General features: G+C 38.8%; 1 protein-coding gene across 1 annotated transcript in view; it reads right to left on the bottom strand.

Annotated features, from left to right (window-relative positions):
* LOC147218673 (transmembrane protein 132C) overlaps window positions 1–25,297 on the bottom strand; it is a 136,941-nt gene that overhangs the window by 41,916 nt on the left and 69,728 nt on the right. The window contains exon 4 of the mRNA XM_086174143.1: window positions 2,220–2,406. Coding sequence (XP_086030269.1) covers window positions 2,220–2,406 — 187 coding nt within the window. The remainder of the gene's footprint in view (window positions 1–2,219; window positions 2,407–25,297) is intronic.

The raw sequence follows: 25,297 nt of genomic DNA, 5'->3' as shown, positions 1-25,297 counted from the left end.
ACGGGGAGAAAATGAAATAGAAAACTGAAGAGAATGTGTGCATTCACATGGTGAGGCAAATACAATTGCCCAAATCATTTTTTTAAATTGATTTCCAATAATGAAAGTGTTTGAAATGAGTTTTAAAGGTGCATGCAGATCAGTGAACTCGATCCACTTCAATACACATGCTCTCTGACGTGATAGCAATGGATTCACTGACTGCGTATCAGTAAAATCACACACACTTGTAATATCTGATATCAAACACATGGGACGCCATTCATCCTTATCTGTTTTGAAACTGGTGACTAAATGATTCTGTCCTTAATTGATTTTGCCCGTTGAGCAAATTATTTGTAATATCAGGTTAATTGAGATGGATTTTTGCCACTGTGGTAACAGCCACATGATTTATGAGGAGGCATAAAATCTCTCTTCGATGTAAAATGAGCAGAATAATTACAGTGAAAAAAAAGAATAAAGATAGAATTGATTGATGACTGTATGTTTAAGAGTTGGAGGGTAGAACACTTATTCACAGAATACAATTAGACAAGAAAATAGAGGGATTAGTGCTTCAAAGGGGCTTATACAACAGCCAAATCGAATCAGTTCAATACCTATTTTAAACAGGGTGTGGCTTTCTCCTCCACAAGCAGGCAAAAGCTTTGTTGATTTTTTTTTGCTCCTTTTTTTCAAATTTAAATAAAGAATTGCATAGCCTTTTGCTAGATAATCATGCAAATCATCCTTGCCTTTTTCGACAGAAGAAGGTGGTGGGTGCAAACTATGTTCCCAGAGCAAGGCAAGCTGACTGGTGATAGATCAGTGACATGAAAAGAACGTGAGAGAAGAGACTCAAATAATATTGCTGCATTAAACCCATAGCTTCAATTATCCTGAGAGCAGATCAGAGGAGCCACATTTTTCTGCATCCAGGAAATGCCACCCACAGGCATCTATCGTCTATACAGCTACAGGCAATACTTAGAGAATAACACTGACACAGCAGTCAGGTCTGTATCATGTAGATCAGAAGCACAGAAATAGAAATGAATCCAATCTTTGTTTTGGTAATCAGCACTGATATGACACCGTCTTTCTATTTCGTCTACACCATTGATGCGGCTCATTTTTAACAAAGGTGTCCATGATCCAAATGGGAGGCCTTGGTCTCTTGGTTGCTGATTGAAGCTGTGGTTGAAGCGATTTCTACGCTAGATTTGATACGAGAGATTTTTGGTCAGTCTACACAGTTCCTTCACTGTGCTGAGGGAGACACATAGCTGCAGGCTTAGCCTGAGGCCAGAGAAAGCCTCCAGTCCCTACGTGAGGTCTGCAGGGAGCGAAAGATGCTATCTCGCTCATTTGCTCTTAAATACACTCTGTAGGCCGAAAATCTACAATAGCCCTCTTCCGTCTGTTCCGAAGCAATTAAAAAGTATGACATTGTTTACATAGTACAAAAATATGTGCCAGAAGATGAAAAAGCTATTGCACTGAATGTGATTTGAATATGTTTTTGATTTTCAGATTTTCATTTGAAGATGCAAGAGGTGTAAGAATAAACCCACTGTGTGCCTTTGTGAGTGTCAATGCTATGTGCAGTCTGAAGCATCTAATTGTTTAGTGTAAGTCACTTCAATTACATGACCTGTAAAATCACAGACAGTTCATGTCACCCTTTCCTAAAAAGTGTTTATTTTTATATCTATTCATCGACAGGGGCTGATAACATCAGATATTGGTAGAATGGTTTACTTAAACATAATGGAATAGGATGGCCTGATCTAACAGTACTCAATGTGCCCAATAGTAACTTGAGAAAAGAATTAAGAGCAGAGACTCTCTTGAAAATAACATACTGAGTTACAAAGGCTGACTGAAACCTTGTTGGCAGCAATTTCATGGAGGACTATTTTGTTTTGAGCTAAATACCACTATTCCTACTAAATGAAGCTGCTCTCACTAGAGTCTGTTTATAAGCTTAAATTAAGAGACCATAATGTCTTAAAGGAGAATTATTTTTTAAGATTTCACTTTTTCACATTTTATTTATGAGGCAGTAGCAGCTCCTCGGCCATTGAACCTGAAAGTCGATGCCAAAACTATCTTGACAGAGAAGTACATAAAGAAAAAGGTTTTCTTCATTTTCTCAGATAACCGTGTCCTTTATCAATATGCAGAATTTTAAGTTTTTCGGTGTTCCACTGAGATGGGGGCGTGCCATTACTCACCATAGCCAGGGGCACGATGCCTGCGATGTCCTCTTGTGCCAGTCGGATCTCAGTCTCGGCCTCTTGTGTTACGATGTGGCTCGCAGGGTATTCTACCTGCCAGGCCGTCCAGCGGCTACCTAGCAGCTCTGGGAAGCTTTCCATTTTCAGGTCCACCTGGAGCACCTTCTGAACACCCATTTCAAGCCTGCCAGAGTACAGGAAAAACTGTTTGTGATGGCTGGCAAAGTATGTATACAAGAAGAAAAGTGGGAAAGTCTGTGTGTGTTAAGTCCGTGTGTGTGTGTGTGTGTGTGTGTGTGTGTGTGTGTGTGTGTGTGTGTGTGTGTGTGTGTGTGTGAATGTGTTACTTAGCTCATTCTACCTTTGTATGCTATAAAGGCAACAGACAGGAAAGGCTGATGAATGTGTCTGAGGGAGGAATCTATGACATTTCACCAACTGAGATTCTTTAAAATGTCAAGTCCCTTTGTGTTTGTCTCTGGTCCACCCTTTGCCTCATGAAATTATATCACTTCAATTCTCTTTATTTCTTTCACAAGTTACTTTAAGTGAGGTGCACTGTAAATAGAATCTATATCTTCTGGCTGTTATGCAAAACAGTTCAAAAGAATGTTTCTACAGGGATCACCCCTGCTACGATGTTGATGTTGAGGTTTCACACCGGTGGCCCTGTTTGCCACAGGAGAGTGTATACATACAGGATTCTTTGGTACAATCTATGACAGGGCTGAATTAAGTCAGACAAATGGAGAGTGTTGATAATAAAATTTCCCATGGTGCTATAAGTCTCTGGTGCTCAGCGTTTAAATATAGCCTAGAGGCAGAAAAGGTCAGCTTTACACGGGAAATGGAGGAGATGGGAAATGGCACAAGATCTGTTAGCCATGTCAAATGGAGGGACTTGAGGCCAATAAATTTCATGCATGGCCTATGTGGCTTTCTGGCACAAAACAGCATCTTGTAATTTGAGCATAGCAAGGAGGAGAGAAAAATAGAGAGCTGGAGTCTGAATAAATCTGCTTTGCTAGGAAAAGAGTGCACGTACACATGCAACATGTGGAATATATTATAAAGACACAGAGATACGAAAACATTTACAGCAAGCACAAAAGAAGCGATACACCTCATTTCTGGTTGGTAAATTTTCAGGAGACAGAAGTTACAAACCTGATACATCCTGGAAAGACAACCTCAAAAATGTACTATGACACATCTTAAATTATAAATATGAAATGGAAAAGAACAAATATGTCTAAATTATGGAGAATGCTTTGTTCTTATGTATTTGCATGTGTCAGACAGTATTTTAAAATGATTCTCACAGGTGTATTGTGAGAAAATGGCATATTTGCTATGCAGCACAGTAAGAGTCACATTAAGTGGAGGAGCGTATAAATAATTGAGATGACAAGAAAATATTCTGTGTCACAACAGTGTATTTGAGTGCCAAGTGGTTATTGGTGCTGTGTGACATTGTGACCTTAAATAACTGCTGAGCAATGACGTAAAAGTAACAGATGCAAATTTCTGTTCACACAGTAATAAAATCCAGCTTTTTGTGTCAGGCAAACAGAGATAAGAGATGATGCACCGATCGTCCAGAAATGAACCTCTTGAGTTCTCCATAGAGGACCTGTGTCAGCTATTGGCTAAAATGGCCTACTTTCTAGAGCACAAGCAGACTTCAATTGCATAATGGTTTCTGCATTAAGCATCACATGCCCAAGGCAGCCTGCGAGACAGAATGAAAGAATAAAACTGACTGTGCAGCAAAACCGTTTGATTGTACTCAGCGTCACCACCAAATACTGGAGATGTCAATTATTTCCCTCATTCCCATGATTCATTTGGAAAATTTTAATAGCGGCTGCAGATGTTATGAAATTTATGAGATTTTCATATTTCTTCCAACAATAAAAATGCCAAAGAATTATTGAAGTTATGAGCATGTACAGTATGGAGTCCTAATAATTGGAATCCAGACATGTGGTTGTGACAGAAATATTATATTTCATAGGAGATCGACAAGAGAACACATGTGCTTGGGAAATGGAATACAAAGGGTGAAAACATGCAAAAATATGGAGATTTAGTTAAGTTGTGATTTTCCAACAACAACAAAAAACTTTTTTTTTTTTCATTCAGCTTAACTTTAATTTGTATTTTTTAGGCAATATTCAAGTAGGATTTTATTTATCAAATTTTTGACTGCACACAATACTTTTTCATGTAAATGACAATTAAACTAACCTAAACTAAGCTAAATTAAACTAAACTAAAAACTTAGACTTCACCAAAAGATACATCAAAAAGAAATGGCTTCGTCAGGCGTACTTCAACAATGCATCATTGTTGCTCTGCTCAAGACAGCCCCTGATAAAATGTCATTATTCATAATAATATGCAAAGCCGCTCTTTAATTTGTAGCCATTTACAGCCATTAGAAGAGTGGAGCTGTGTAGCACGGTTATATTACTCTACACCAGGACACACATGGAAGCAGCTGCTGTAACAGACGCAGTTCTCAGACACCGCACTGCTGCTCAGCTCATTGCATTCACAAATATATCATCATTTGCTACTAGTCGGACTAATGGTGGCCGTTGGGAAATTGTTAACATATCCTTCAACCTCGACACAAATTCTGGAGCTGTTCATTTGTGATTGTCTGATGCACTTGACCCTTAGTGACAGGTGTCATAAAATAAAAGCTGACAGAAAAATCATGCCAGGCTGAATCAGACTCAATGTTGAAACGCAGGCATGGCTTCTCTTGAAGTTTGCTAATCAGATTGCTCGCTGGGGGAAACTGCTCATGTTCACTGTCACTTCCAGCATGGGGTCTGATTCAATTACTAACAAAGGGCCCGTGGACGCATGCAACATAGCTGGCCCCGGCCCGATAATTATCTGCAAACTGGTGATCTTTTTTGACGAAATCTAAAGCCAGACGGGACAGCCAACGGCGACAGACAGGCTCTGTAGATAACAGGCCCTACAGTTGGGGGCAGCTGGCCCTCTGGCTTCAGAGATCACACCAGAGGAAATTGGACATGACAAGATGCTGCCAAAGATGGCTGACAAGTGAGAAAAGCACAATGAAAATGCTGTTTAAAGATATTTAAGATACCCAGTGACATCCAAGTGAAGGATAAGTAAAATCCCTTCAGGTGTAGTTGTATTTTAAGGTGCCTTTTGAATTTTTTTTTTTTTTTGTCTAATTTTTTTAATGGCAAATCATTCTCAGCGCCGCTGTGTGAGCTACATTGAGACAAAAAACTAGCCACATATCATAAAGAAGGGTGCACTATTAAAATGATGCTGCACTGCAATTATAATAATTGGGGGGATAGCGCAGGGGGTAGAGCAACATTATATCCATTATATATTCTAATTGATCTTCTTGGAGGTTATTCAGGTTAACTTTAGTTGTCCATGAATTTGGACAAAAAAAGGTTAAAAATAAAATTAAAGGTCAAACAAAGGATGAAGAAAATGGAAATGTTCCATTATAACAGATTTCTCCAGAGCAAAAGCTATATCTAAAAGAGGTGCTTTTGTTCCATTTCCCATGATGAAACCCACTATGTGTGTGTGTGTGTGTGTGTGTGTGTGTGTGTGTGTGTGTGTGTGTGTGTGTCTGTGTGTGTGTGTGTGTGTGTGTGGGCCCACAGAGGGCTATGACAAACCCCAGCCCAGTATCATGTAATGTAACTGAGTCAATAAAACAAGAAATGTTGAATGGAAAGTGAACAGCAATGGCAGTTTCATAATTTGCAAGATAGTGAAAACTGAAGTCAAGCTGTCCAAAGGGATCCTGGATGGTGGTTTGTGCATGTGCAAAATCTAAGCTCCTTCTGAGGAAAAAAAAGCAAATTTATAGCTTCAGTGGTGCTTGAAACTCTGTTTTTCTCACGCCTCGTCACCTAAAACAGTAACAAACCAGTTAGTGTTATCCTGCCACAGTTCTACATATGTACATGAACAAGACACTGAAGAATCTGAGCAATTGCAATGTTTGTTAAATTTGCATTCACAATATGACTTTTTAAGAAAAACTATGGTTTAGACTCAGGTAGGTAGGTAATTGGATGACTTAATTCCTTACATAAGAAGCAGTTGATCTAATATGCTGCTCAATCTTTAGCTGTAGATGTCCTGTGGCTGTATTGCAAATTGTGCATGTAATCACAGAGTGAAGTTCAAATAACTGATTAATTCCAATTCATGCTACTTGTAGCTTCAGAACTGTCTTTTCACTGAGAGCATTTTCCAGTATATTTTGCATGAAAATGATAGCAAAAGCCTTTTGCCGCACAGAAAAAATGTAATTTCACCTGAAAGCAAAACACTAAAAAGCTTTCTGTTCAAGAAAAATTTTAACTCCAACCATCCTTGACTAATAAGCTTATTTGCGTGGGCTACTTTTGCTTTAAAGCATTCTTTCAGAGAACCAAACATAATTATGCTCTTGTCAATAGCAGATATCTTTAGCCCAGGAGAAATCGAGGCTCATCAAAGTCTGTCTTTTGTAACGACATCTGGATCAAATTCCATAAAATTAAAGTGTCTAATTGTCTGATCTGGTAACTGACTTCTAAAAACTGTTTCGTAACACTGTCCTATGATATTCTATAATATCATTGTCAAAATCTTCTCGTGCCAAATTAACATAATTTTGGTTTTGATTTTGACCCCCAACCATGGTGTTGTATGCAGGATATCGCTGCAGTCCATTCGAACCAAAGAAGCTGCTCGAAGGGAAGAAAATCAATTCCATTTGCCACGATTTTGAAGATTTGACAACAATTAACCGTGACCTGGATGACTGAGAACCTCCACAGACATATTCCACAATGTCCCATTGTATAGTAGCAGACTTTATTCTGACAAATGCATACAACAAAAGCAATAAAGTACTGTAGATGCTGCCCGTGTATTAGTGGTGTTGGACTGGTCTTGTAGATTATTAAAAATAGTTTAACCAGGCCTCGGTTTTTTGTTCTACATCAAATCTTTTTTGGTGAGAGAGTTTCAAGCAGCAGCAAATAAAATTCAGAAATCACCCAAAAATTAAAAGACTATAGCAAAGTTCTTGCAGTAAAAGTTGATTTTCTTTGTTCACTGATGTTGATTTGGAAGTAAATTGATAACTAAGAAAGTGGATAGGACAAAAAGCTCTTTGAAAAACAACACAGGGCAGACATGTCGGGAATATTGAAAAACAAATGTCAGAATGCGGAAATTCAGAATTTCATTTTTTGATTAAATATTCAGGCCTTTCTGTATTTTGTGTGCGCTTATATTTAGGGCAAGTAAAACACAGTATGGCCAGCAGGATCAATTAGCTGTCAAATGAATTATACCAGTTATGTACATGAACTAAATCATGTGTTGGTGAGTTGTATTAACAGTTTCCTTTTAGGCAGCACTGCAAAACTATCATGTAATTTCTTCTGAGGCTCTTTGTGCACAGTTTATAGTAAAGGAAAGCATAGAAAACTTGAAATAATAGAAGATGTAAAAGTCTGTCTGATCAGTTGCTCAAACTGGAGTGAGCTGGCATTTTATTCCAGTTTAGGCCTTTTCATCATCATTAGACATTTTTAGATTAATTTCATGAAGGCACAAACTTTTTTAAATGGCATTTTTCTAATCTTAATGAAGCACTATTCCGATATCTCTACATCTGGATATCAGTCTTGAAAAACATTTGTTCAGAAGTTACCATCGTGAAACGGAAGCAGCATCTCTTGTGTTCCTTTGGCCCATCTCTTCTCGAGTTTGCTGTGTAATCAGACATTTGTGAATGCAGATACTATAACTTATACTACCATTACATAGGTATACAATTTATACTGAGTTGACAGTTTAAAGCCAAATTTATATTTAAAAAACTCATAAAGAGCTACATCTTGGAATATTCAATTCCCTCAATTGCCTGCACCACCCTTAGTCCGTCAGGACTGCGATTTACACTGTGTTTTGTAAATGCAATTACCGGTAGTCAATATTGTATTTAATATTGTGATAAAGTTCTTTATCTTCTGTAATGCAATTAAAAAAACAAAAATTACTTTTTTATGATATTCTAATATTTTGAGATATGATTTTTGAGTTTTCCTAAGATGTTAGCCATAATCAGCAATATCAAAATAAAAAAAGGCTTGCAATATTTCGGTTGCTTTGTAATGAATCCAGAATGTATGAAATTTTTGTTTTGGAATTACATTACAGAAGATAAAGAACTTTATCACAATATTCTAAATTTTCTGTGACAGTCTTGTACGTGCAGAAGGTGTTTGAGGATGTTATGTTTACATACATCAAGACACATTCTGATACTCACATTTCATATATGAGGCCACACTATTTCTGACTGGTTTCAGATGAAAAATTTTCAAAACAAGACTCAAATCTCACAGAAATATCTCCCATGTAATAATAGTGCTTACTGTATCCTGGAAGAAAACGCAGTATGGACACTGTAAGTAGTAATTTGGGATTATAGGATGAAATTGAAGGACAAGAGCTGTCAGCTGGATTATCGACAGGATATCCAACAATGACAAAATCCCCAGTTGTATTGTTTTTTGGAACAGGAAGTGTCTCTCTCACTTCAAAAAAGTTTGATAATAACGTCAAAGCCTTGTTGTCCAAATGCTTAAAGAGTAGTTCTCTTCCCACAGCTTGTTGACAGATTTTATTTTTACCATTTTACCAAACACAAGTGAGTGATGGTCACCGATGGCGGAAACCCTGCTGTTTAGCCTCTCCAAGCAATTGTTGTCTGCCAATCTTTTTTTCTTTGGTTTGTTATGGGCTTGAGTAAGAGTTGTATTGTGTGGTATATTGTGGCATGTGATGTTTGTGTAGTTGTGCTGGTGTCGATTAAGGTAATTGAATAGATGGTCACATTGCTTTTAAGATCTAATAGGTACCTTTAATTTCCACAGTAGCGCAAGAGTGCACTACTGCAGGCTCACTGTATGTGGTTACAAGTATACTGCTATCTCAAAAACACAGACACATACATACATACACACACAAACACACACACAAGTTTAATATTCTGAATCACATAAAAAATTTCTCATCTAAAAGAAAACTATATGCATTGTTCTTGATTGCTGTGGTTAGCGCTTCGGCCTCACGGCACGAAGGACCCTGGTTTGATTCGGACAAGATGACCTTTCTGTGTGGAGTTTGCACGTTCTGCCCGTGTCTGTGTGGGTTTCCTTGGGTTCTCCGGTTTCCTCCCACAGTCCAAAAACATGCGGAAGGTTAATTGGAAAAAATTCACTCACTCACTCACTCAAACCTTGATAGAGATGTAAGTGAGGCTTTGGCCTCCCTCAGTGACCGGAAGACAGTGGACTGCCGCTCTGATCCAGCGTTTTCCAGACCAGTAAAAGTCCAGGATGAGCCTCTGGATCTCCTCTAACAAGCCCCTTGGTGGCGCTAGCGCAATAAGATTGTGCACAACCATCGAGGTAATCACATTATTGCTAACTAGCGCCCTTCCCCTATAGAACAGCTGAGGCAGTAGCCACTTCCACTTTGACAGCCGTGCACTAACCTTTTCTTTCACGCCTTCCCAGTTATTTCTCCTGAAGGCCTCAGTCCCTCGGTACCCCCAAGCATGTTACGGCCTTCCCTCTCCCAGCTGAGGCCACAGAGCAGGGTGGGCAATATGTGGCCACTCCATTGGCCCAGCAATAGAGCTTTACTCTTTTCCCAGGTCACCTTTGCTGAGCTTGCCCTCTCAAATAGAGAGCATTCACAAGGTGTTGGACATCATCCTGGTTGGAAACAAACACATGCAGTATAAGCACACAGACTAAAAGAGTGCTCCTGTCCCCTTGGCCCCTGTAAGGGGAAGCCGTGGAGCCGGTTCCCAAGTCGTGAGAGCATAGAGCTGCCCGGAAATGGGGCAGCCTTGTTTATTCCATGTCTAAAGGTGATCGGCCGGCTCAGCCCTGTGCTGCCCTGCAGCACTGGCCGACACAGCTGCAATGGGCGCCGATCCAGCGCAGCAGCCAACCCCGCCAGCGCAGGCGCTGCCCCTGGACATCTACCTCACAGGCGCAAATGCAGCCCCCGCGGGAAGCGCAGCAGAAGCCTGTAGTGCCGTCACTCCGCCATCATTAACTGAATCGCTCTCCGATTCCGGCTTCTTGTGCTTCTTGTGTCTCGTTTGTGGCCCACATCGCCACATTCAAAACATTTCATCTGCCCTGAACTGGCATACACCAGATATGAGGCACGTCCATACTTCACCCTGAATGAGACCTCCAGGGTTTGTGACGGTGCCTCCAAAAACATGAAGACCTGCCTCCTCAGGGACTGAACATACTTCATCCTAGGATCCTTGCACCCCAGGCTCCAGAACTTTGGAATGAACAGCGGCACATGGGAGACGGTAATCCACGTCGAGGGTGCGGACAGGGGGGACACCTGCACAAAGGTATCACGGATGACTATGCCGTTAGTTATCAGCTGATGCACGAGCGCTTCCGACTTCAGGAAGGGAAACACAGCTTGGTTCACTCTGGAAGCGTATGTCAGATTTTCGTGTCCTACCTGCTCGCTGACTGCAAGCAGTATTCCCTCCACGGACACCAGGCTGTCAGGCAACATTATCTGTACTCCGTGGCGGAAAGACGGAGGGGGGGCTCGGAGGAAGCCATGTCTGCGATTAGCTGGCATCACCAGGCAGATGTGTGGGCACACCTCCCAAACCAAACAATCAAGCAAAGCAATCCAAAAATTGCGAGCATGAACAGAAAAAACACAGACAGAGATAAACTAAAAAAAAACGAAGCACATATACGGATAAAGATGAGTGGAAAAAAATGACCCAAATGGGCCAAAAAGACGCTTTCAGTCTCTGCTTCCCTCATGCACACCCGCACCCGAAGAAGACCAAGAAGAAGAAGGCGAATCTTGTTCATGGAGGATTGGCTCTTAACTGGGGAAAGTGATTTCAACCTCTTTACTGGCAATTTAGAGTAATCAAAACAGAACAAATTTTCGTCATACCACCCAAAATGATATGAACCGGAAACAGAAACAAATACTAACAAGCAAATGAAGAAAAGGCTGAGAAAGTAATAAAAGAAAATCATTGAAAACAAAACAACAAAAACAAAACATTAGTAGCTTCAAATGATGAGAGAATAATAGTTCAGCAATTCAGCAGTTCAATTTATTGAGATAAAAATATTCTTTAATCTGTGGCAACATGTGTGTAAGACAGCTATGGAGCTATGCAGCAGGTTAATTGGAGTCCTGCCCAGACATGTGAATAAGAGAGGGAAGGGTTGTATGTCTATATATGGTGGCTGGTCCAAGGGGCCCACCACTTGCCAAATGATAGCTGGGATAGGCTCCAACAAGCCAATGTTTATATGTGTAATGAAGTTGTAACAGTTATAATGGCTCTATATCGGTGCCAGATCTTGTTTTGCAACTTTCAAAACAAATTATTCTATATGTTTGTTGTTTTTTTTTTCCTTCACAGGGCAATATTTCCAGCTGACTGTGTTCAATGTTTCTAGATTCTCCAGATTGTATGTTATAACGACCCTTCTGTGCAAAGGTCCAAGTGACAGGAACCACCATTGCCCAAAATTAACATGTGAATATGAGGCAAAATATGTTGTCTGTGTTTATTTTTATCATATTATATATATATATTATATTATATTATATTATATTATATTATATTATATTATATTATATTATATTATATTATATTATATTATATTATATTATATTATATTACATTATATTATATTATATTATATTATATTATATTACATATTTTATTTTTACTTCTCTCTCACTCTGTGTGTGTGTTATATTTGTTGGATTATTGTATTTTGAACTTGAAATTCATACACAAAAGTAAGAATTGTGCTACAAGTCTGGAGCATCCCTCATGTCAGTATCACTTCCTGCAAGATACTAAACCAATACCTTTGATTTATGGCTCGGCAACTGACTTTCATTTTCGCAGCTTTCTAAACTGGCTGATACTACAAGCAGGCTACTACAGGAAGAAGGTTATATTAAATGTGATGAATACAAGCTGCTGGAAATGTTTACTTTAGGAAAAATGATGATGAACTGCCCTTCATTATAATTTATATTAAGACTAAGTCTTCATGTCTAGGGCTTTTTTATGTGAAGACTGTGTGGCTGGGAAATTTTATGCAAAGACTATCTTGACCAGAACCTATGAACCCTCATATAGGTAAAACTGTTTGCTTTTTTCACACACCATTTATGTAAGGAGTGTATTAATTTTATAACACCACGATTGCCAATATCACAAAAGTCACTAGGCTTGTTATTTATTAGCATATCATAGTAAAGACACATGGTAAGGCTCACTGGAATGTGTAAGAGAAATGGCATCAAAATAGCTGTATGTGTGTGTGTCTATGTGTGTGTGTGTGTGTGTGTGTGTGTGTGTGTGCGCGCGCGCCTGTGTTTGACAGTTGTATACTTGCATTCACATCTAATTAACCTGCAACAGAACCCACCTGAGCTACTGTGAAACTGAGCAGTACCTACTGCACCTTAAAAGCCTTTCATCCATTTGTCCAACTACCCCTAATCGAGACCGTGGTTGATCATTTTCTATTCAGCATTGATCCAGATTACCTTGAGGGAAGCTTGGGCATGCTTGTGTTAGCCCATTCTAAAATGAGGGCCTATCAAATCCCTGAGAACAACATTTCATTGTAGAGTTAATGAAATACACTCTGCCAACAGTTGTCTAATCCAAACTAAATGCTTCTCTCCTCTGTAACATTGAAGTCAATCAGCTGAAGTGGATTCCACTGTGTAATGGGTCCTTAATGACAGTAGTTATCATCACTTGTGACCTCAGACCTTTTTGCATCACTTCCCAGTCAGCTGCAATCTGTATCTGCCTCATTTGCAGGAAAGGTATCCGAATAGCCAATTACAAATAACAAATTGTGAATAAACGATAGTTACAATGGTTTCCCTGCAACATGGCACTTATCTCAAAGCTGATTAACAGACATTAAACACCGGTAGCCATTGATAATTCACCCAAACACACACACACAAACACACACACACACACACACACACACACACACACACACATACACACACACACACACACACACACACACACACACACACACACACACACACACACACACACTAGGGGGCAGCAGACACTGAGTCCTGAAGCTGTGATGAAAATGATGTTGCAGAAAAAGGGATCCCGCTGGTCTTAGGCTGGTCATGGTTGAGCTGCAGTCGATGTCATGTGACCACCCGTGCCTGCCATTGCACCTGCAGGTCCCGTGACACTATAAGTGCCCATCCTTCTTGGGAAAGTCCTTTAATACTCACAAAACCCGGGTCTTTTCAGTTCCACCACTGTTGCATGGCAACAGAAACTGAAGAACACACCAGTCATTGACCAGAAGGGCCAAGATTATCAGATCAATGGTACGCTTTTGCAATCTAGACTTTATACCTGCTGCTTACAGGATTTGAAAGGTTAAGTCCTGGCTTTTTAAAACACAAAAGGGCTAAAAGCGTCACATAGAGGATCTGATTCAATTATAGCATGCCCTTTGCAAACAGATCAGCATGAAATAAGGACGGTAGAGCAAAAGGTCTAACTTGTGGCTACAGTAAAGCTGTGACACCAATAAATGAAGCGCAGACAGAGATAAAAAATGGGGAAGACCTCATATACATACTTCAGAGATCCCTGGAAACATCTTAAAACTTTTTGGGCTCTAACAACACAAATTATTACCAATACTAATGTACAAACAAGTATGCACACACACTTGTTTTTGGTTTTTTTTTATTAAAATATTTAAACAAGAGTTGTGCTTCTCCTCATTTCAGTTTGTGTAATACAGGGGCTATATGCAATTTCCAAGGATTTATACAGTATAGGGGTATTATTCATTTCTCAAACTAGATATTAAGACTGGATTATGAATGGGAGGCGAATATATCTTTCATGAATTCAGGTCTCCCACTCGTTTCTAGAAATCATTCGCCATGACTTTTCTAGGACATTTTCAGAAACAATCCAGTGATTCTGACAGGGATCACACCAAACAATAATATGTTCCTCTTTATGACAGTTCTCTCAGGCTTTGTCAAGGCAGCATTTATTTATTATTTTTGAAATGGAAAAAAATGTATTTTTACTTAAAGACTAGAATAAAAAAAGACAACGTCACTTTGCTTTATAGGAAAATAAACATTTTTATGATACTAATTAAAATGCTTATGTTCAGTACAAATATGAATGAAAACCATTTATTTTGGCTGCCTGTTTTCAACATTTTAATGCTTTTGGGAAGGCTGGGAAGTGTTATATTTCCTATCATAGTACTAAATCAGTAATCATGTCAAATACTGATGTTATCAATGCCAGTGTTTTGAAAGTAAAGCTTATCTGCTCTTAATGAGAAACAGCTTATAACATCTGCACTTACAGACATTATTTGTGAAAGCACAGATTGCTTTCATCCACAATTCAGCTGAAAGAAGACATAAAATCAAAGGGCCTCAGCACAGAAACCTAAGATGTAGACTTTGTACAGAAGTAGAGAACATTTTTGCACACGAGTTGAATTTTGAGGCATCAAATTACAATTGCATGATTATTTAGTCATTAATTCATTTTTTTTTTTCTTTGCTAAACCATCTAAACCAGGTATCAAAGTATTTCAAAATGTGTTGCATGACCTTAGAGGAGTTGTAATGTGTAGTTATATAACCAGCCAAAAAAGCATTAATGTGTCCATGCTGTTCGTCAGAAGACAACAAATATTAAGATAAGGGTAGCATGTTTGAGTAATACAAACCCTTTAAAGCAATGGCTCTAGCAACTGAATCAAGGACACCTTGTGGTAACTTTTTAAAGCATAAGCGTTTAATTTTATAGTCACAATGCATCATGCCAGGACCACTTGCCAGTATACACCAAACTAGCAGTCAAGAGTGTATTTAAGCAGAATTTAGAGGCCTCTCATGCTCCACTTAACGAGCTCAAAGCTAAATTACCTCAAGAGCAATTATACAATCATCAGCCCTGCATCTCACGGCACGCTACATCAACTGCAGTGCAAATTCAGACAGTCCATTCCATAAAGAAAACTGCATATTTGTTGAAATGTGATTGTGCAAGGACATAATGCACATATCAGCCATACAGGAGCAGAATTTCTCATTGATCAGCAGTTAGGGACAGAGATGCTGGCTCTCATCTTGGCAGAGGCAAAATTATAAAGCATTTTGTAATGAAAAAAGGCTCCATGCACCCATGGGTCTGTATGCAGAAATGAGACATTGATCCATAATTGGAAGCACTCACTCATGAAATCTAAAGACTAATTAAACAAAGAAAGCTGTTAACGGCTTACATTTACATATTCAGCACAGATCCAATGCTGCACATCCACTACCGCCTGTGAGAGATGGAGGATTGATCTGAGGAGGAGCTAAAATTTTTTGATATCAGTGATAGACGATCAACAGAAAACATCATAGCGCCTCAGCCATCACAAAATGAACACAAGAAAATTGCGTTGACTCTTGACGGATACATTAGCTGAGGAAAACATGCAGTCGGAAAATGCAGAGGTCTGATAAGTCCGGTCTAGGTAGAAACGCTTTTGACGTCATGGGGGACCTTTTGAAGACCTTTTCAGAGGGACCTCCAAAAGTCAAGGAGAGATGTGACTGATTCCAATGTGAGGTTTTAACTGTAAAGGGTTACATGCACAGTTCCATGCTGAAGGGGTGACATGTACAAACTGTGACATCTCATCTAGAGGGAAGGCGTATCACCTGGTCCTGCTCTGTTTAGACATTCAAGATCCACCTGCTAGGGTCTGTTCTAGGCAACTTACATCAAAACATGGCCTGATTGCATGTCAGAATTGGTATGTCCTGATAAGCAGGTGTTGGGTGGTATCAAAGGAGTGTCCACTGTGGTATCTCACAGAAATCTGCCTGTAAGACTAGAATGGAAAAAGGAAGAGAGATGATAGAAGAAGATGGATTGTAAGTGTTTACACAAGTGCTTTAGAGCAGATTTGCTAGCTTCTGTCCTACACATTGCCACCAAATGGCACTTCTGTACCTTTGTCTTCTGTCTGCAGCCCACCCTAACAGTCTAATTTGAATATTTCTGATGTGCAGGTTAGGAAAATGGAACAGCTGTGGGGACAGAACAATTTTTTGGAGACCAATTTTAACTTAGGTTAATTGGAGCCAACTTCAGGCCAAGATTTCTTTAACTTTCAACACTTAGATCAATGTGTAGGCAGAATGTGAACTCAAATTCCTTTGGCAAGTAAATAGTTTGAACTTGTACTCACTCCCCTGCTGTTGTTTAACACACAGGCAGAAAGCAGAATGAAGACAAACATTACAGAATGGAAAATTAATCAAAACACAAGGTTGTGTGTGCATGTGTGTTTTTGTGTGTGCTTATGAAAAAGCATATGACTAAAAGATAAAAATGTATTTATACTAAATTTCCTGTTTTACCTATAAAATTTGGAAATTAAACCGTAAGTTATGCTACTCAAGAAGAATGCTTGATTAAATGAGAAAATAAAGAAAATTCACTTAAATAAAAGTTATGATGAGGATATTTTGTAAACTCCTACGTTTGTGCTGAATCAGTTGCCAAGTTCCAAGATTATCAAAATATTATAGTAATGTGTAATTTTTCATTCAGAAGGAAGTAAAAGTCTCTGTTTCCAGTGGAATGTGATTGTCCTCCAGGCTGTTACAGCCAAAGTCTTGCTATACCAATCTGACACTTGTTAAATACCTACGATTAGAAGAGAAACAACTATTATTGTCTGTCAGAATGCCTGTAGACAATTGCATGCCTGCATCTCAATCCACTTTGAATGACAGACACTTGTATTGACCACAGAACAGTTTAAATTCACATTTTAGCTGCCTGTTCAAAGCGTGTAAAAATATTTGTATGGATGATGGTTATGCATTGATGAGACTTCATGTTGACCGGATGAAGGTTGGGAAGCACAGAAGGAAAATTCATGGTGGCCTTTAATTCACTCCACTGAACACAACTGAATATGTGTGATGCTTGACAGCAGCAGGGCGTAAACCAAAAAGACAATCTGTCAAATCCAACTCAAATGAGAGCTGTGTTTACTTATGAAAAGGAGCAGTAAGGGTGTCAAAACTATTTATAGTATTTACATTGTAAAGTTATTTATTCCTTTGTGATGTAGTTAATAAAAGGTGAAATGCTATATAATAACATTTCCGAAAAAGATCTCATCATGCATTACTAGAGAAGATTAAGCAAGGAAAGGATTGTGAGGTAGAAAGTGTGTAAAGCAGTTAAGTTACATTTAAGGGACTACAATATATGTGTGAAGCGATATTTTAAATGAGAGCAAGAGTCCCCCAACATTCAGTTTTCTGCCGTATTAGTCAAACTGTTGCTAAATATTGTTTAACTGCATTAGTTTTGATTGAAATGTATTGTTTATGGCCCAGTGACATCAGAGCTCAAAAAGACCTGTTTGTGGTTTGAACATTAGTTTCACATTCTAAGGCCTCAGTATTGCCCCCCCCCCCCCCCCGCCCCACTTTAATCATAAATAAGAAGCATAAACAACTTGCAATCGTCTCTGTAGAAAGCATAACAATCACTGTGTCAACAATCGCAGCACAAAGTGTAACAAATTTCCAGTGCCATGACTGCACTTTGTCACTGATTGTGCTCCAACTCTCACTCATGAACGTAAACTTTGGATCCCAACCAAAAAAATGTAGTCGTAACCACAAGTAGCTGAAACATGTTTCCCCTGCAAGGTGGCTGGGCTTAGCCTTGGAGATAGGGGAAGATGCACAGAAGTCCAGGGGGAACAGGGAAAGGACGAGTCAGTTGAGGTGGTTTGGGCTCCTGACAAGAATGCCTCAAGGGCGCCTCCCGTTAGAGATGTTCTAAGCACATCCACCTGGAAGGAAGCCCTGTAGTGGACCCAGAACTCGCTGGAGGGATTATATATCCAGTCTAGCCTGGTAACATCTTGAGGTCCCCAGGGGGAGTTTGAGCGTGTCTTGGGGGAAAGGAAAGCCTCGGTTGACCCATTAAGTTTACCTTCATCTCAACCAGGCCCAGGGAGGTGAGGCAAAAGATAACAGTTGTAAAGCTAAATCATGTAAAGGTCTGTTTGAAAATGTAAAACATATTAGTATAGTCAGTATATACAGTATATACAGTATAGTCATTATTCCTCTTCTTTTTTTGGCTCAGCCATGAGTATGTGATTTTGTCGTTTATTGAATAAACGTAATTAGCTGTGTCACCAAAAAAGCAGCATCATAGTAACATATGATGAGATTAAAAAAGAGGAAGCAATAAAATATATTGGCGTAGTTGTGTAACAATACGTCTTTTGATCTTTAGCTATTCAATTTACGCTGTAAACTGAACAATAATTTAATGATTTATTGAATGTTTGAAAGACAATAACATAATATTACTGTGTAAAAATGATGAGTGATGGAACCTCCTCTAAAAAATATGAATAAATTGATACATAGCGGATGGCATGTTTTCCTGCCTTAAGACACAATAAAACATTGACACTAGATAATAAAAGTGGTAGCTTGGGTTACTGCCAGTAAAAAGCTTTTACTGACTGACGTGATCCAAATATCTGGTGTGTTTGTTTTGGTGGTTCAAGGCAGGAGGATGGGAATACCAAGAGGTCACCAGTATTATGTATTCTAGTATATTACTAGACAGAAAAAGATCATCTGGGTACTGGTGAGCACCTACAATTGCTTTGCTTGCAATGTTATTGAGTAATACGGGCCCAAAATGAGTTCAAAATATACAAGACTCTTGCAAAAGACAATGTTATCCAAAGACTATATGAAAACAATATGGTATGAGGGAATGGAAAATATTAAGTTCCAGTCTGCTTAAATTACTAACCTGTTTTTAAAATGCAACAGTTACCCCACTTACAACACCAAAGTTTGCAGACATATCTCAAGTAATTGCATCAGAGCATAGTCCTACTGCTCACCTGTGTGATAGGGTAGTGATTGAGTTGAGAGATAAGAGTTGTTTTAATGATACGTTTTAACCTTGGAGGTGTAACAAGCCACTTAACTGGTGGATAAACCAGATTGGCTGTCGTGTGCAATAGTCTTTAGTTAACAGTTAGCTCAGGAAGTCAGTCTGTGAATGTTTGAATCATCATCAATCTCATCAACATCAAATTATCAACATATTTCTAATTTTCCTCCTGTCTCAGTTTCCTTGGGCCCAATATAACAAAAAGTCCAGTATATACATATATATATATATATATATACATTGTGATTACTGCAAAGACTGTGAGCAAAGCTTGGGTACATGCTCTGTTGCCCTGGCCAACAGAGCATTAATATTCAGAATAGCAATGCCCAGGAAGACTATCTGGAAAGAAAAACAACCCCTGTCTGGACACGTGTGTGCCTGGTATAGTGGCCAATCTTCAGTTTCAGCAAGTGGCAATGAAAAACTGAAAACAAAAGGGGACAGATGTCATACTGAAATTTATATACAGTATAGTTTCAATGGGTCGCCTATTTTACATACCAAATTTATATTTGTCTTCTTGAAAATGTTAGTTTTATGGCTTTATTCATTTTTAGAGTAATGTAACCATCCTGAGTAGCCAATTGATGTAAATCTCTTTATAGCCATGGATCTAAGATCCTCCTCAATTTTAGTGCAGAAAAGGCAGGATTTGATGAAATGTTTGAGCAGTGTTACCTCACTACTTTAAAAGACATCATCTCAGTCAAGTATCTCTCTCTCTCTCTCTCTCTCTCTCTCTCTCTCTCTCTCTCTCTCTCTCTCTCTCTCTCTCTCTCTCTCTCACTCACTTCTTTTTTTCTACAGGGAAACAAACCCAAATATTGACCTACTTGTCCTACTGACTGGACCAGCTGTTACTCTAAACCATAGTCTGAGTATCCAGGGGCTGCAATTCACATTTTTCCAGACATGCACATTCACTGAAAGCAAACAAAATTAATACAAAACAAGAAGGAGGGGTGATTTATCTCAGAAATTTTATCACTGTTGAAAATAATAACCTGAATCTTAAATTTTTAATAAGCTGATGTCAAGGAAGGAACTGAAACGTTTCTGTTTCACTATTTAATTATTTTTCTCATTATTAACTCAAGTTTTCTTTGGGCTGTGGAGACTAAAATAATCCAAAGTTAGGGCTAGACAGAGCTGGCAAAGTTCCTGGTTTGGCTTTTGGAAAAAAGGAAAAAAAATCTACAAGAAGAGTGGAAAAAAACAGCAATTTACGTTAAATTAGATTCGAATTGTCTATTACAATCTTTTACTTTAAGTATGAAAAGAAATCCATTCTCTGTCATGCAATCCCACAAACACTGGCGGCAAGAATCTAATCCCCCAGGCAGATTAACCTCTAAGAGCAGGATATGCGCCCATAAACCCTTTATAAATCTGAAACACATGAATTCTCTGGGACACATGCAAGCCTCAATCTGTCTCCCCCCACTGTACAGAGCTGTCTACACAGACACCATTTACCACATGGTGCTGACCGCGAATCTATTTTGACGGACAGCATCCGCTGTGCTCTGATTTAAGCGGAAGTCTGCTACATGCAATCCAGCATTTTCATTTTAAAGCCGCTGAGAACACACTGCACAGATAATAAATATATGAGTAGGTTTCATTTGTTGACAAGGTATTCCCACAGCAATATCTTGTCCACCTGTTGTATAACACACAGACCAGATCAGCATGTTTTACTCTGTAATTGGTAAGATGGTGGGAAAGTACAATGAAACATCTGTAAAAAAAAAATCATGACCCATTTTGTTTCCTTGGCAATAGAGGGGGTGATATCTTATCACAAAGACATCCCATGTTCATACTTTTGTATTATGGGAGGGACAAAAAAATATCACATGTCTCTTCTCCACCTCAGATTACAATTACATTCAATTCGATTTGTATAGTTATCACTTCTGGCTCACACCATATCATAACATGTATCAAAGAGTTTTGGAAAAATAAGTGTTAAAAAAGCAGTGACACGTCTGCTCACGCACAAAAGCGCTGACTGCACAACATTTCTGTTACTGAGAAATAAGCAAAAATCAAGGAACGGAGACAGTCGTTTATTGGTATATACTGTCAGTGTTCTTCCATTGAGGTTGTTTTTGTCAGAAGTAGGCCACAGGGGATAGGGCAGATTCATAATTAATCGTGTCAGCAATAACATTGTCAAGTTAGCAAGTAAATGGTCCTGTTTGCCTGTGATACAACCAAGCAATTTTATTTCTGCCTTTGTTAATGCTGAATTAAACAGCCTGTCTACAAGTGGCTCATGATAAATCTGATTTTTGATGCCTCGCTTGATGCACATTTGTGTTTTTTTACAGGGAAAATTTGCATGAATAAATGTTTCTACACAAGGGCTTGGTAATTCATGTTAGAAGCCCAAAATGATATACCATTAAAAATGTAAAAAAAAGGGATTAGAAATCGATACTGCAACATTTCACCTGTTGATCCACACTTCTTACTAATACACGATATCTGTGAAATTAACTAGAAAAAAAAATCTTGCTAAAAAAAAATGTATATCAAATGTATCAAGTCATTACATTTGTGCTAATTCTTTGTAGATTATTTAGACATCGTAATAGCGTTGTTGCCCGTAGTCAGAAAAGACGGTATGCAAAAAATACAGCAATTATTGTACTTAGGGAACTACCCTCCCGTCCCTCTTCTTGGTGTGGTGTGGAAGATTTATTAAGTGGCAGCTGACAGAGAAACTGGGAAACTCATCTGCCCCCAAAACTATCTTATTGAACTGCAAAGACACTTTTTACTGAGGTCTCCATTTATGGCTTACGACATGCTGAGGAGGCAAGACTGCCTTTGTTTTGAATGGGCTTGCATTTAACAGTGACAAAGTGAACTTTTCAATCTACCAAAGTGCTCTTCAGCCAATTTAATGTATGCTCCAAATGGCAATTTTGCCCCATTTCTATAGAGACTCACTGTGAACTCTTGACAAACTCTCTCTAAAACTCCCAGCATGTCACACAAAGAGTCTCACCTTCCCTCAAATATTGAAAGTTGTGCAGTAACGGAATAAAATTATGTAATTTCTAAGATTAAAATTAAATGCCAGCCTAAAAATCTCTACTTTGATTAAATCATTTGTGTATTGGAAGCTCCTGGAGTGCTGTACAGTCACTCAAATGTTGGTGGATTTATTCATTTTCTATTAGATTTGCATCATTTGGTATCAAACCCATTTTTTACCGATCCATGTACAAAAAGTTTGGTACTTGTTACAGTTATTAAAAAAATTCACACGCCTTATGTTTTCACTTCTGTAGGCACTCAATACTGTGCTTTGCAGTGCTCTTTTAGATACACTGCACAGAGGGTGGACAAGAAAAATGAGGCGATGCTAACACTATGTTTAAGCTTTTGTTTGGGTTGGTTTGGGAAAAAAAAAAAACTAAGTGAGGAAAAGAAAATAATTTGTTTTAAGTTACCACCTCCTGAAGGTTATGTGCATTTCATGGTGATATTTTAAATGTCAGTAGTAAATGGAAAACACCGTTGACTCAGAGTTACAAGTGGGGACATTACAGTTGAAAACAGTTACATACAGGCAGTTTTAGAATTACCTCCTTGGTCTCTTGTGCTTTTCACCGCTTCCTCAATATATTCACATCATTACATTTTCCCTGTTCATTGGTTTATCACATACAACATTCAACATCGCAGGTCCACTGCACAGAATATAAAGAATGCAGTTTTATTTTGTTTCTTATGTTTTTTTTTTCCAATATAAGATGTTGGTCAAACTCATCCCTATTTACTGGCAGCAAAACAGTCACCCCTGTAATGCTTTTAGGATATTCGTCTGCATTTACCTTTGGATCATTCCAAGAAAGAAATTTAATGCAAAGCAGGGGCAAAAGAAATGCTATTTGGTCAATATTTTCAATATCTGTGTTGTATTCTATTCTGTTATTTTTAGCTGTGAGGCAAGTACTCTATCCGTACGAGCATGAGCAAGCAGAAAGAACGAACACGCATGACAATTTTATTTATATTTTAATGCAAATTGGTGAAGAGGAGGTGTGGCTGGAGCATTAGCTGTGAACAAGAGGAAATGGCTGGTTCAGCTGGCCAGAGTAAACAGCTTAAACTGAGTGACTGAAGCTGCACACTGTGCACCTGACCCATTGGTTCCCCTGCTCTTTTATCCTCAGTGGGAGGAGGGGGGAACTCACTTCAAGGCTACACAGAGGCTTGTATATGCACTCCCTAGCCAAGCCATTATTCAGTAACAACACATACAGTATGTCTAAAATTCAAAATTCAGAGACAGTACCAACAGTTCACCTGCTACATAGCTGACAGTTGAACCTTGGATTCCTATTTTCTCTTGAAAAGTATCTGTATGCATCCAATCTTGCTGTGATCATGAGCGCGGTGACTGATAATAATATTGTGCTTGTGTCATTAGTTCAGCTGCTACCATCTGCAAGCTGGCAGGGCTCGTAAAAGGCTCCCTTGATGTGAGGATGATGCACACACTGGATTAGACTCTGGTCGAGTAAATAAAACTGTGGAGGGATAACACTACAGTAAAAAAAAAACAATAAAAGTAACCAGTCAAAATCTAGTGACGTTCAAATCGAAAACAGGCTGAATGCCCCAAAATAGAACACAACAGTTCTCAGGCAGCTATCTAAGAATGTGATGTTAAATGTATTCAACAAAAACAGGGCTCAGTGGCACAACTGAAAAAAGTGCTAAAACTGGAAACTGAATAACTATCTGAAAACAAATAAAATGAAAAGAAACCAGAGGAATATTCCAGGAAAAGGGCATTTACCTAACTGCAAGCGAAACAAAACAGACCAGACAAAGACAAAGACAAAGATGGTGAATAACTAAAATAAAAGCTGCAGATATAACACAACATATGTCAGATTCTCAACATGATGGCAGGTAGGAAGCTTCATGGAGAAGAAGCCCGAGGAGAAGACCAGGGCTGACAAGAACTGATTAGCTGACAAAAATAAGATAAGCCCAAGGACAAGGGAAAACTAAGACTAAAAGTGTCAGAATCAGAATCAGAAATACCTACTGGTAACTATTAACACTCCCTCTTAAACAACGCTTGCAGGTCTGGAATAACACATACAGCTAACTAAAAATAAAGGACAAAGACACAGGAAAACCCTAACAAAACCAAGAATGTTCGAGAAAGACTGAAAAGTGAGTCATTCAGCAGAACACACTTGTTACTTTCCACCAATTTTTGGCATCTCAAAAATAAACAAAAAAAAAATCTGAAATGTCGCCATTAAAACACATAATCACCTCTAATATATTTGAACATCTTTGACCGTTCTCAGTCTCCCAGGCCATGGTCTATGATTGTCACATCTTGTTGTGGCAACTTGACTTAGTTTATTTCCTTGAAGACATTTCTCCTACCAGCTGAGAGGCTTCGTTGTTTCTAAAATACTGCAGGGAGTATCCGGCATATGACTGCTCGAGATGGGGGTGGGCAATTACGGGGTTTATTATGTTAATGAGTGTGTAGTTGAGGAGCAATTGGGCTGGATAGGGTTGCTGTGTTAATGTGAGCATCGTTATCTGTATCTCATTTGGGAAACAAAGGTAACTCTACATTTTTCACACGCTTTGAACACTACGGCTTGAAACAATGATGCGGCTAATTTATGGATTTTTTTTAGGGCTAACGAGCTCCATGCTGCCAAACATTTAGCCTCATCACACGGACCAATGAAATTACCGTGAAATTCTGAGGCCGTTCAATACCGTCATTGAAGAAGAGGACTTTAATGATTTTAATGCGCAGGAGGAAGACAGAGATAGTGATCAGCTGGAGGAGGACCAAGCGGGGATAGAAAATAGATGGATGGACTTTTCCTTGTGTTATTTCCATCCA

The sequence above is a fragment of the Fistularia commersonii genome, chromosome 26 (genome assembly GCF_037954325.1).
Source record: "Fistularia commersonii isolate RoL2024-O1a breed Wild chromosome 26, RoL_Fcom_v1.0, whole genome shotgun sequence".
NCBI lineage: Eukaryota > Metazoa > Chordata > Actinopteri > Syngnathiformes > Fistulariidae > Fistularia > Fistularia commersonii.
Note: the sequence above shows the minus strand (reverse complement) of the source record. Positions and strands in the feature narration are given on the sequence as shown.